Raw genomic sequence first — 13,665 nt, forward strand, 5'->3', positions numbered from 1 at the left:
GGGTCTGTAGAGATGTTACTTGCATGTTTCCTGGTCCTGGACAGGTACAAGTCCTGGATAGCTTTGAGGTTGGTTCCGATCAGGGCTGTGGACTCGGTCGGATTTTTGCACCGAGTCCGAGTCCGGCTGTCCATTTTTTTTGTTAATTCATGTGACTGCTTAGTCTTTATTCAAGACTAATTTAGATCAAAACCAGAACGAACGCAACTGCTTTCACACTGGCTGGTTCGGCTTATATAGGATCGCTTGCTGAGACCGCGGACGTAAAAGTGAGGCGACGTTCCAATCGGACGTCGGCTCGATAACGTTTTCCCTGCACTACTGGAGTTGTGCTAGTTCATAACGTAGATCACTCATGGCGTAGTCATAAATGTACGGTTGACAATTTAACCGATAGAAGTGGATACATTGGAACATAACCTACAGTCTAATATATTATTTGACATGGTATTAAATGCGTGGCTTTACAAAAATAGTCATTGAAGCCCACCCTTAGCCCTGAGTGCCATTGGCATGAGCCAAAACACCTGAAAACACACACTCTCGCCCAATTAAATAACCATTCTGAAACACAGGACATGTAAGATAATAATTTTTAATCATTAATTACACCATTATAGCTCAGACATGTATCTAAACACAAATAATTAGTGACGACCCCACAACTATCGAAACACATCAATGATATAAGCTGGGTGACATAATCGTCCTTGACATTGGTACATAATGTAAACATTAGCCTAAGTGCAACTCAACGTGGCCGCATTGATCGTAAGCAGGGCTTACGCGCATTCTCAGCAGCATGATGAAAATAAAATTGAACGTATTTTTTTTATTGTCGGACTCGGTGGACTCGGTCAAAATCAGCACCGAGTCCGGCAAAAATGACCGAGTCCGTCCGAGTCCCCGAGTCCGACAATAAAAAAAATACGTTCAATTTTATTTTCATCATGCTGCTGAGAATGCGCGTAGGAATACTGTTAACGAATAAGCCCTGGTTCCGATTATCTTTTCTGCAGTCTTGATTGTCAGTTTCAGTCTGTGCTTGTCTTGTTTGGTGGCTGATCCAAACCAGACAGTGATGGAGGTGCAGAGGATAGACTGGATGATGCAGTATAGAAGGTCTTCAGCAGCTCCTGTGGCAGGTTGAACTTCCTGAGCTGTCTCAGAAAGTACAGCCTCTGTTGGGCCTTCTTCCGGACTGAGTCTATGTGGCTGGGCCATTTCAGGTCCTGAGAGATTCTGGATCCCAGGAACTTGAAGGTGTCTGTGGAAAGAATAGTATAACTGTGGATAGTGAGGGGTGAAAGTGGTGAAGGGTCTCGCCTGAAGTCCACTGTCATCTCCACAGTCTTGAGCGGGTTCAGCTCCAGGAGGTTTTGGCTGCACCAGTGGACCATCCGCTCCACCTCCTGTCTGTATGCAGTCTCATCACCGTCCCGGATCAGTCCGATGAAAGTGCTGCATACTTCAGGAGCTTCGCAGAAGAGTCGCCTGAGGAGCAATTGTTAGTGTAGAGAGAGAAGAGCAGTGGGGAGAGGATGCACCCATGGGGGGCGCCAGTATTGGTGGTCGAGGTGTCGGATGTGATGGTGCCCAGCCTCACATGCTGTCTCCGGTTGTTCAGGAAGCTGGTGATCCACTGACAGGTGGAGGCAGGCACCGCGAGCTGGATGAGCTTCTGGTGGAGGATGTCAGGAGCGATGGTATTGATCGCTGAGCTGAAGTCCACAAACAGGATCGTGGCGTACGTCCCTGGGGTGTCCAGGTGGTGCAGGATGTAGTGCAGTCCCATGTTGACCGCATCGTCCACCGACCTGTTTGCCCGGTAGGCAAACTGCAGGGGGTCGAGCAGGGGGCCCGTGCTGTCCTTCAGGTGGTTCAACACTAACCTCTCGAAAGATTTCATGACCATAGATGTCAGGGCGACAGGTCTATAGTAATTCAAACCTGAATCCACTGTGGTACAAATGGGCACGGTGGTTGCTTTCAGTCTTCCATATTTCTATTTTGCCACTCGTGCTGCAATGCATGCTGATCTAAATGAGGCCCATTGGATTGAGGTCTGCGCGAGTCAACTCTGCGTTTGGCAGCTTGGCCGCTGACCGGCCGGCTGGCATCAATTTAAATGAGCTTGTTGTGTGGCTCCCGAAGGGGAGGGGAAGCTCTAATCTTGTCAATGCCAAGCATTCGCCCGGACAGAGCCTCACACAAGCCACCTGTGGCGCTCTTCCAGACATTAGAATAATGGCTTCATCGTAACAAATAATGTCACTTCAGCACTTGCCGTGCTGCCGGACACTGTCTCCTCATCAGCTGCTCTGCAAATGATTGACCGAGCCAGCGGGCCCCTCTTGGCCCGGCTTCCTCCTCCTGCGCTCGTCAAACATCAAACCGCGCCAGAGCATGGTGCACCGCAGCTCGGCCTCGAGAGCCGGCGCCTGGCTAGCCGCCTGGCTGGCCTGCGCCTGGCTGGCGTGCACCTCCGGCAAGCCGGGGGCTGGCCTGCAGACTTGGGCGCGCTTCAGCAAGCTGCCCTACCCGGGTGACAAGGCCTTCCTGTACGGCACCTTCCCTCCGGGCTTCATGTGGGCGGTGGGCACGGCCGCTTACCAGGTGGAGGGCGCCTTCGACAAGGACGGCAAAGGCCCGTCCATCTGGGACACGTTCACGCGGGATGGCAACCGCATGGCCACGGGTGATGTGGGCAGCGACAGCTACCACAACACGGCAGCCGACATGCGCGCCATCCGCCAGCTGGGCGTCAGCCACTACCGCTTCTCGCTGTCGTGGCCACGACTCTTCCCCAACGGTACCCACGGGAGCCTGAATCAAGCGGGCGTGCGCTACTACCGTGGCCTGCTGGCCCGGCTCAAGGAGGCCCGTGTGGAGCCCGTGGTGACCCTGTACCACTGGGACTTGCCCGAGGCGCTGCAGCAGCGGCTGGGCGGCTGGAGCAACCCAGACATGGTGGAGGTGTTCCGGGACTACGCCGACTTCTGCTTCCGGACATTCGGCCACGACGTGCGCTGGTGGATCACCATCGACAACCCCTTTGTGGTGGCCCGACACGGCTATGGGACCGGGGTGGTGGCCCCGGGCGTCAAGGGCGATCCCGACCTGCCCTTCAAGGTTGGCCACGTACTCTTACAGGTCAGACCCTTATTTTGTCATCATTCTCTTTTGAAGGGGACAATGTCATTATACCATTTTAGCTTTTGCTGTTCATTTGAAATGTTAACCCCTTGTTCATGAAACCCTTACCTGGCTTTTAAACCCCAACCCCAAATTCGAATTGGAAACCCGAACCCAGATTTGAAAACCTCATTTGGAACCCACCCAACTCCAAACCGTAATCTGATCCGAATGGAAACGAAAGAAACTCCCCAGTTCTGAGGGTTTGAAAGCACGGCTGACCCGTTGCTGTCTCGTTGCTTTGGAGGCTCACGCGGCGGCCTGGCACACGTACGACCGCGACTACCGGCGGCGGCAAGGCGGGCGCGTGTCCATGGCGCTGGCGTCCCACTGGGTACGCCCGAGGCGGACACGCGTGGAGAGCCTGCGCGAGTGTCAGTGCTCTCTGGAGCACGTGCTGGGCTGGTTCGCCGGGCCACTGTTTGGCGACGGCGACTACCCGGCCTGCATGAAGGCCCGCCTGGGCCACCGGCTGCCTGCCCTGGGCGAGGAGGAGCGCCGTCAGCTGCAGGGCACCGCAGACTTCTTCGCACTGTCTCACGGCGCCACCCTCAGCTTCCAGCTCGTCAATGACAGCCTCAAGTTTGGCCAAAGGGAGGACTTGGACCTGCGCATGCTCCTCTACTGGGTCAGCGCCGAGTACGACTGGCCCGACATCTTCGTGGTGCAGAGTGGCTGGTAACCGCGTTCCGCCGTTTTCCCCTCTGGCATCTTTTTATGCCGCTGCTCTTGTCGCAGAGGCTTTCACTTAGGTCGACTCAGGCACTTTCCTTGGAGTGGCCGCCCTCCATTTATTGTGGAAAATGAAAATCGCACTGAAAGATGTCATGGCAGGATGGCAGACATTGCTCACCGACACCTATTAAGTTGTAATTGTGAAGAACCCGTCATGGCCAGCACCGTCAGCGGTGATTAGCTAGGACACCTAGCACCCCGGTAATGAAGTGGGAATAAAAGCAGTGCGTACTCTTTCAGGTATGTGTCGAGCAGCACCAAAACTCAGGACCCCAAGCACATGTATTACTTGAAGAGGTTCATCGCTGAAGCTCTAAAATGTGAGTGACGCCGCTGCTTCGGCACCCCGCCTGTGGCTGATAACGTATGCGGCGTGCGCGCAGCCATCGCAGTGGACGGCGTCAAGGTACTGGGCTACACGGCGTGGTCCCTGATGGACGGCTTTGAGTGGCACCGTGAGTGTGGCATCCGGCGGGGACTTTACTACGTGGACTTCAACACACCCGACATGAAGAGAGAGCCGAAGATTTCGGCTACCTTCTACAAGTAAGCCCATGTGACCTTGACGCTCCACATGTGCCGAGTCAGCAAAGAGGAAGTCGCCGTCATGGCTCGTGAAACATTCACTTGTAGTTGATGATTGACTTTTTATTTTTTACTTTGGATGCCCCCTTCTCTTGGGGTCACGGACTGATGGCCAAACATCACCGCTAGCCAAGATTGCTGTTTTAGCCACTACACGGGCACCTCTCACTGCTCAATTCCATGGTTAGCAACGATTGTCCATTCATGTGACGAATCTTGTGTTTCGGCTGGGGTGTTGCATTTGCCGAGTGCCAAGTTGTTGTCCGTAGCGCTATTGTCCGTTGCCAACAGAAACGTGATCCAGAGAAACGGCTTTCCGGAGCTTCCAGAGAACCGTCCTGCTCAAGGTGTTTTCCCGTGTGACTTTGCTTGGGGGGTCTCCGCCAATTCCATCCAGGTTAGTGGGCAACTGATAGCTTCATCAACAAACATTTTGCGAAACGTTCACTTTTGTTGCTTTTATTGGCTGAGACAGACTGATTCTCATGCAAACAATCCAGATTTTCCATTTTTAAAAAGAAACTGACTCATGAACCACAAATACAACATTTACAACATCATGATGATGGCTGATGGCGCCACTAACTTCAGTTGGGCCCGTCTCGTGGAACAAAGTGCTTGGCCGCCATCTAGGTACTCGCAGAGATTCAGGGCTCCGTCTCAAACACACACATTCTTCAGGTGGAAAGCTCTCCCAGTCAGTTTGCGGACCCCAATTTGTACGTGTGGAACAAAGCCAATGGTGAGCTGACCCAACTGGAAGGCTTGCTGGCGCCACCTGCACAGCGCGATGCACACTGCGCCGCCTACATTAGCATCAGACAGCAGGTGACCTGCAACCGCAACGCCATGTGTCTGTGAGAAGGTCGTGCTGCCAAAAGTGACAGTTGCTGCCGTTGTACTGTCAATGTTGGTGGTATCAGGTGGATGAAATCCAGGCGGTAGGCGTGAGCCACTTTCACTTCTCCCTCAACTGGTCAGCGCTGGTGCCGACAGGCAACGCGGCACGGCCCAACGCCACCCTGCTGGCTTACTACCGCTGCTTCAGCCACCAGCTGCTGTGCGCCAATGTCACGCCCGTGGTCACCCTGTGGCACCACACGCGTCAATGCAGCAGCCTGCCGCCGCCACTCGGGTGGCTCAACAGGTAGCCGACTTCCGGCGACGCAACAGGCCCAGATAGCATCTGAAGGTGTCGGTGTGGATCCGGGCTTGTGTCTAGGGAGACCCCGCAGCGTTTCACTGAGTACGCCCGTCTGTGCTTCCGCGAGCTGGGTGAGCATGTGAAGATGTGGATCACGCTCAACGAGCCCAACGATGAGACGGTGAGCTACCAAGAAGCTCATCGGATGCTGCTCGCCCATGCACTTGCTTGGCGCGCCTATGACCAAGACTTCAGGCCCGTCCAGGGGGGTCAGGTGGGTGCACCCCGTGCGTGCGGCTCCGTGCATGCGTGGAACATCCTGCTCTTCACGCGCGCGTTCATCTCAGGTCTCTCTGGCCCTGCACATGGACTGGGTGGAGCCGGCTTTCTCGTACAGCCGCGAGGACGTGGAACCGGCCAAGAGGGTTCTGGACTTCCGAGTGGCGTGGTTCGCCGAGCCAATCTTGGGCAGCGGAGACTATCCTCCTGGAATGAGAAGCTGGCTGCGTCAACTCAACTCACTTGAGTGTGTAGGCCGTCCGTGCAAATTAATCCACACTCAGTCAGGAGTAGACCCACCATTCAGACATAGCAAGTCAGCCATTTTGATTTGAAGCGGGCATTTGGAGGTTAAGCTGTACACACTCCTCGTGACCCAATTTGAAAAGGCTCGTAAGTGACTTTGGACGGTCCTGCTGCAGACTCCCGGTGTTCAACGAGGACGATCGGCAGCTAGTGAAGGGCACGTACGACTTCTTTGCCATCAGCCACTTCAGCGCCGAACTGGTGACGCGCGCCAAGGAGGACCCGTAAGAGTGAATGCGCACCACCGCCGTGCCTCCGCTGCGCCGCCTGTTGAGCGTGTGGCGCATCCGCAGGTACACGTACACATCGGAGCTGGAGGTGCAGCACATGGTGGACACCACGTGGATCAAGTCGCCCCGGCCTGTGGTTCCGTGGGGCCTGAGGAAGGCACTCAATTGGGTGAGGCGGATGTACACATTCAGGACCTGCCAGTGCATTCAGTCAGGCATTTGTTTACCCCCCGAAATGGCTTGATTAGAATAAGTGGATTGATGATTTGAAATATCGGGCAATATATTCAGGTCAAATTTATGAGCTACAAAGTAACCCGTTTGGAATTGAAACGTGGCCCTTCGTCGTCAAGTTTGCCCGTAGTGTGTAGGGTTAAGCGTGCTGACGACAACTGTCGTGGTGATTGAAATTGCAGGTCAAGGAGCACTACCCACACGTGGGCATCTACGTGATGGCCAACGGCGTGCAGGAGGACACGGCCCGCTTCAAGGACAGCCTGAGGGTCTTCTACCTGTACAACTACATCAACGAAGCACTCAAAGGTAAGCGCCCGTCTGTCTGATTACGCTGGTCCGAGGTCACTGGCCGGGTTGTGGACACGGGAGGGTAAAGTCACTCAACTGTGGTCGAGGGTGGTACTCGCCACTGGTTTCTTAAGCCAGCCAACTGAAAAAGTGGTTCTTGGGGCAAAATCCAGCATGTGGAATTGATATGGAATAATTTTTCTGGCAGCGATCACTTTGGACGGCGTGAATCTGAAGGGCTACTTTGCATATGCCCTGAATGACCAGCGCGACCCGGGCTTCGGTCTGTACGGCTATGTGCACGGGGAGGCGCTGGCCAAGGCATCGCTGGCCAACTACCGCAACATCATCCGCCATCACGGTTTCCCTGCGCAGGGGGCGCCCGCGCAGAGATGCCCCCGCACCGCCCGACCCTGCGCTGCCTGTCGGGCTCTGGCCAAGCGACCCGTGGTGGGCTTCCTGACGCTGGTAGGCTCGGTCGCGCTCGTCGCCTTGGCTCTCATCGTCTACTACGCCTACGGGAGGCGCTAAAGTGCTTACTGACAGCCTTGTATGGAGGAGTGCTTGCTTGTGTGACTTTTTCTAATTTATCGGGAACCAAAGTTTATTGCAGTAATCTTGTGCACTTGTGTGTTGTTGCGCTTGGATCGGCCTGTTCTCAGCGAGTGCTACACTTGGCATAGGACTGTAAAGGTGGGAATCTCATTCGCGTAGCCTGGCTAGTGCACCATGGCTAATGCGCATCAGCGATGCGGTGCATTTGTGTCAATAAATGTCCAAACAATATCAACAAGTTACTTTTAATCTGAGCGCATAACAGCGTCCGGCATCAGAATATCATGGTGTCCAGCCCGTCCTCCATGAACTTCTTGTAGACGGCCATGAACTTAGCGGTGAAGGCCTCCAAGTGGTAGATGGCTTTGCTACCCCGCTGTAGCCGGTGCTCGTAGTACGCCGCCAAGTGCGCCACCTCCGGCTTTAGGTGCCCGTCGCAGTTGTTCAGAAGCTCCCTGACCAAACCCTGCCAGGAAGAGCTTGTTAAGAAGAGTCCCACCTAAATTGTCTAGTTCAAACGGTGGCCAGACAAGTGAGCTACATTTTGGAGTCAGGCCAGAAATTTGGTGACAATTATTCCAGCAGAGATCTTTTTTCATGCGTGTCCACTAACCTTCATGATGATGTCAGCAGGGATGCAGTGAGTCAGCAGCTCGTACAACCGACCTCGCACTTCCAACAATCTGCTCCAAACAGAATGAGCTGAACTTGGAGTATTTCCACTGCCCCCCGGTGGCCTTTACTTGTAGTTGCTTGCAACTTAGCAGGAGTGGGCAGCTAGGCCTTAACAAATGAGCCGTACCAGATCCTAGCCGGCCGGGTTAGCTAGGATTTCAATTTGGGGGTGGCATGTTGCATGCTTGAGCAAAATGGCTGCCACCCATGGACCCTCTTACCTCTGTGGGGTCTGCTGGCTCACGATGTAGTTGGCCGTTTCCCGGAGGAACACTTCCCAGTCGGGTTCTGTAATTTCCTGGTCCGACGAGAAGGGGTACCTGTAAGAGCAGGCCGTCAAATCATCGAGCGACAAACAATGCGTCGGAGCTCGATAGCTCCGTGGTAAAGACGTGTTATGGACGTGCAGGCAGCGCTCGTTGTGAGGTGATGGATACAAAGGAAATGTTCTAGCCAGACAAGGAATCGGAATGGCATCCCGGCAAGCGTTTGTAAGGCTCACCGCTGCGCCCTGCAGGCCTCACACATCAGCAGGGCCTTGCGGAGGTTGCGCCCCGACTTGTCGCTGATCCGCTTGGCCAGCTCAGGCAGCAGGAGGAGACCCTCCTTCTTACACGTCGACGTGAGGACGTGACACACCTAGGGTATGAGGGGGAAAAATGCACACAAGATGACTTTGAAACGACGTCTGTTACTCCCGAGTCCTTTTCCTCTTGGCATCCCTGACCCAGCCGCTGACACGGGCCATCTCCGTGACGTTACCTCCTCCGTGCTAGGCAGAGGGACGCGGACGGCCAGGCAGCGGCTGCGTATGGGCCCAATGAGCCTGGAGGTGGAGTTGGCATAGAGCACCAGGCGGCAGGTGGTCATGTACTTCTCCATGGTGCGGCGCAGAGCGTGCTGGGCGTCCTTGGTCAGGCTATCCGCCTCACTGAGCAGAACCACTGGCGAAGAAAAGGGTGGCGGCGTCACATCACGCGTGCTCCTTGAGTCGGGTGGCGCCCGCGTACCTCACCTTTGAACTCTCGCTGCGTGCCGGACTGGATCTGCTGGGACTGGGCCATGGTCTTGATCAGTTCCTGGATCACCACGCGGTCCTGGTTGCCCGCATCACTGAACAACGGTCAACGTGGTACTTTCAGACAAGTCAGGAAAAGAAAAGAGGGCTGCACTCACTGTAAGCGCTAATGCGTTACCTGGGGTTGACCTCCAAGTGGTAGTTGCTGGCTATGGTGTTGATCTCAATCTTCTTCTTGGAGGGAGCCTACACACCAGAAGAGCCCGCAGAGGTGAGCGCGCTGTCTTGGATGTTTTCTCCTGTCACAGACACCGTTGCCCCAATTGATGTTCTCACCACAATGGTCTGGTGCTCGATGCGAAGCTTCTCCACGCCTGCGCCATAGAGCTCCCTCAGCAGACACATGATACGGGTCTTTTTGCCCGCGCCTGAAGGACCATACACCAGCAAGTGCGGGAAGTCGCCGCATTGAACCTCAAACACACACACATTTTACATGTTGCTAAATCACTCATATCATCTTGGCACCTAGGACATGCCCATGCGAGGGAATACGCTTGCAGTTTCACCTAGAATAATCTCATTGTCATTTGCTTTTTCTGTAGGTGAAGGGGAACACAGCTCAATTAAGTTGTCTTTTACAAGTTCAACGATACTAAAACCAAAGTAATAGTAATCGCCCATGTTTGCTAGTGCTGATAGGGATTGAGACCTGCAGCAAATGGTAAAATTAAATAAAAAAAAAAAAACACACGGTCACGGACTCCTGCCTCAAATGGTTTGTAACGGCTTATGGATGCCACAATGCCGCGGCAAAGCACTACTTTAATATTTGACGTACCTAGTACGGTGCGATACGCAACTCCCACAGAGATGAAATAAAGAAACCGGTTTCAGAAGTCGAAAAACGGAAGCTATGTGTGAACCAGTTTGTTGCAGCTGTTGTGAAATGCGCTGTGTAAATAAATAAAATTAATAATAAATAAACTATTGTTTTCTACATAGTATTAGCTTAGAAGCTAAGACACCGAAGGAGGACAGCGCCGCCAAGGCCGAACTTGTGCCTGTCTTCGTGCCGTCCTCACCAGGTTCTTGAGTTGGGATGCTTGCTCTTTGTGGTAATCGAGTTTGCCGAGCGACGTGGGTCGGTATTTGTCCACCCACAAACTCATTTTGGTGTGACTAACGGCTGCGCTTCTTGTAGTCGGCTAAAATATTTCCCGGGGAAAAGCTTGTTTGCAGTGCGACTTCCGCTTCAAGTACGGAAAGTGAGAAGGGTAAAATGGATAACGCAAACGCGCGAGCTAATTACAATTCTACCAGTCATCGACCACGCAGGCATTGAGATTTGGGTTTTTGAGAAAGAGGACAGATTTTTTTTTTTCGTTCATCGATGTATCAGTGCATCTTATGACACAAATGACATGGTGTCTGTATAACAGGGGTGTCCAAACTTTTTGCAAAGCGGGCCAGATTTGCTTAGATGAAAATGTATAGGGGCCGACCATTCACACCGACATCCATCCATCCATCCATCCATCCATCCATCCATCCATCCATCCATCCATCCATCCATCCATCCATCCATCCATCCATCCATCCATCCATCCATCCATCCATCCGTTTTCTATACCCCTTGTCCCCACGGGGGTCGCTGGAGCCTATCCCAGCGATCAATCGGGCAGTAGGCGGGAGACACCCTGAACCGGTTGCCAGCCAATCACAGGGCACACAGAAACGAACAACCATCCGCGCTCGCACTCACACCTAGGGGCAATTTGGAGTGCTCAAATGGCCTACCAAGCATGTTTTTGGGATGTGGAAGGAAATCGGAGTGCCCATAGAAAACCCACGCGGGCACGGGGAGAACATGCAAACTCCACACAGGGAGGGTCGGAGGTGGAATCGAACCCACACCCTCCTGTGAGGCGGACATGCTAGCCAGTGCGCCACTGAGCTGCCCCTCCTCAGACCGTTACCATTGTAAATGAACTTATAAATATGTAACTATATCCTTTGCTGTCTGCAGATATGTTATTGCAAATGAGAATCTGTTGTCAATTAAAAGTTAGATTAAAATAATAAATTACAAACAATTTTATGAAAGTTGAATGAATTTTGTATTAGATGTAATAAGTTGGGCGGCTCAGTGGTACACTGGTTAGCACGTCCGCCTAGCAGTTAGGAGGGTGCAGGTTCGCTTCCACCTCCAACCCTCCCTCTGTGGAGTTTGCATGTTGCATCTTCTCACCATGCCTGCATGGGTTTTCTCCATTGAGTTGTTTTTACTCTAGAGAAATTGATCTCCGTCCATGCACTTTATTTAAAGAAGATACAACATCTCTACATTATTTATACAACTTACATTATTTATACAACTTACGGCTGGTTTAGATTTTAATATTTCATATTTGCTGGATTTGATTTCATCGTCTATTTCAGCTACACATTACTACCAATTATAGTGGTCTAAACCATGTTAAAATAACTTTATACAGATCAATCGTTTAAAATGAAGCAATACAACATCTCTACATTATTTATACAATTTACGGCTGGTTTAGATTTTAGTATTTCATATTTGATGGATTTAATTTTGTCGTGTATATTTGGGCTACACATAGACCAATTATAGACATCTAAAATCGGGCTTAACTTAGACTAGTTGTCTAATACAGTGGTTCTCAAACTTCTTTGAAATATTTTTTCAGCCAGCGCAACACATTTCTGGTCGAAAAGAAAGAGGTACAAGATTGTCCCATCAGTGTTTGATTTATTAAAGTTAAACAACTTGTAGCAATGTACCTGACAGACACATTTATGTTTCAAACATTGCATATAGAAACAAAAACGATAAACAGTAAACAGTGACCACCAAGAAGGCATAAACCCTTTAAAAACTCAAATACTGTATGCAGAACACTGCTCATTTATATTAATCTTTCTTGTAATCTCTTGCAAGGAAATAAAAATATACATAACTAAAAATATGTTCACAAAAATAAATTAACTTAATTATAAATAATATCTTGTTTACATAATAAATTGATAACTTAATAATAAATAAAGATTTGCTCATAAAAAATAATCAACTTTACCTCTTTTTGGATAAAAAAAAGGAACTTTTTTCCTCTTAAAATTGAATTGTTGCATTGAACATTTCATTTTGATTTGACAAGCATTGAACAAGCATTGAACAATCTTGAAGCTTGTAGGAGTCTTTTGCACTCATACTACATTTTAGAGAGAAACAAGCAAAGAAACCGCATAAGAAGCCTTCAGGGCTTTGGCTGATGTAGTGGAGGCTTTTCGCATTGTGTCTTAGGATGACTTGAAGTCAGAAAGTTTCCTCTTGAAGAACTCCGGTGGCATCCGTGTTTTGTGGTGAGATGCCGCTGGAGATGTGCCAGCTTCATGCTAGCATTGGCTAATTTCTCCCCGCAAAAAAAGCACAGCGCTTTGGGTGGGTTACAACTTGTAGACGTAAATCTCATCAAACAATAGTCTTCCATGTACTGTTGGTACTTCGTCGGCTCTGGTTTTGCCTTAATTTTTACTTGTTTCTCCGTGTTTTCAACAGCAGCATCGCTGCTACGCTTTAGCCACATCTCCGTGTTACAGTGCGTCATCAAGGCAACCGAAGGTGACTGCTATTGGTTTGTGGAGAGCCCGTTTATTAAGGATTAAAATTGAATACTGGATATAAAACATACATTTGTATTTCATCAAACCTTTTATAACTAATTCTCAAGACAATCAGGCTTACTGTTTTTTTTTTTTTTTTTTAATACCGGTATATATTTTTGTAAAATCTCACGTACCCCCTGGAGTACCTCCACGTACCCCCATTTGAGAACCACTGGTCTAATAGATGTCTATGCCTCAGTGGGGTGTACGTGGACGCGCCGCTGTGGCGAATGAGGATTGTAGGTCAAGGTAAGGTGGCTCCTGAATTTAATGGAAATAATTTCCGCCCGGCGCACATGGTGCATCCATCTTGTGCCATTGCGCGTGGGTGCGTGACGTACGCGTTGCGTGTGCAATGCCCAAAATAGACTCCGACCAGCAGAGACGAAGAGCGAGGCAGATGAAGAAGAGGCCTGAAATCGACTGCAGACAATTTTCCGAACCAGGACTGGATGGTATCATCCAGTAGGATATCCTATGAATAATAATGACAATGATGTACTCGCTCGTGCACCTGGACAGACTCGTGTGAGCATGTGGAACTGCTTTGCTTTAGAACCAAAGTAATAGATGACACCTCTCGAGCAATCCGAAATCAATCAAAAGGTTTCGTTCCTGTTAAGAATTCTTCATGTTAGTTATAACATATATGTTATTCAGCCGTGCTTTAATATACCCTTTCAGCCATAGACATCTATTACACATCTGGTCTATGTATAGACCTAATTTAG

The 13,665-nt window shown here is 50.8% G+C and overlaps 2 protein-coding genes across 4 annotated transcripts; one reads left to right on the forward strand and one right to left on the reverse strand.

Moving 5' to 3' along the window:
• The first annotated feature begins 965 nt into the window (after positions 1 to 965).
• Positions 966 to 10,477, forward strand: kl (klotho). 2 transcript variants are annotated; one of them, XM_049743167.2, is made up of 13 exons: positions 966 to 3,153; positions 3,443 to 3,873; positions 4,171 to 4,250; positions 4,314 to 4,476; positions 4,807 to 4,912; positions 5,197 to 5,343; positions 5,439 to 5,662; positions 5,738 to 5,933; positions 6,007 to 6,185; positions 6,328 to 6,468; positions 6,538 to 6,643; positions 6,891 to 7,017; positions 7,208 to 10,477. In XM_049743167.2, the coding sequence occupies exons 1-13, from the start codon at positions 2,407 to 2,409 to the stop codon at positions 7,528 to 7,530; spliced, it is 2,970 nt and encodes a 989-aa protein (XP_049599124.1). In that variant the 5' UTR covers positions 966 to 2,406; the 3' UTR covers positions 7,531 to 10,477. The 2 variants fall into 2 exon arrangements, with proteins under 2 accessions (XP_049599124.1, XP_049599125.1); XM_049743168.2 differs by having other exon boundaries at positions 972 to 3,153; positions 6,361 to 6,468.
• Positions 7,786 to 10,520, reverse strand: rfc3 (replication factor C (activator 1) 3). 2 transcript variants are annotated; one of them, XM_049743277.2, is made up of 9 exons: positions 10,333 to 10,520; positions 9,584 to 9,721; positions 9,426 to 9,493; positions 9,245 to 9,342; positions 8,992 to 9,173; positions 8,732 to 8,868; positions 8,451 to 8,549; positions 8,168 to 8,237; positions 7,786 to 8,020 (listed from the first exon to the last, which is right to left on the reverse strand). In XM_049743277.2, exons 1-9 carry the CDS (start codon positions 10,417 to 10,419, stop codon positions 7,829 to 7,831), a joined length of 1,071 nt encoding a protein of 356 aa, XP_049599234.1. In that variant the 5' UTR covers positions 10,420 to 10,520; the 3' UTR covers positions 7,786 to 7,828. The 2 variants fall into 2 exon arrangements, with proteins under 2 accessions (XP_049599234.1, XP_068509160.1); XM_068653059.1 differs by having other exon boundaries at positions 9,584 to 9,675; positions 10,333 to 10,498.
• Positions 10,521 to 13,665: the final 3,145 nt, after the last annotated feature.

The sequence above is a fragment of the Syngnathus scovelli genome, chromosome 15, assembly GCF_024217435.2.
Source record: "Syngnathus scovelli strain Florida chromosome 15, RoL_Ssco_1.2, whole genome shotgun sequence".
Classification (NCBI taxonomy): Eukaryota; Metazoa; Chordata; class Actinopteri; order Syngnathiformes; family Syngnathidae; genus Syngnathus; species Syngnathus scovelli.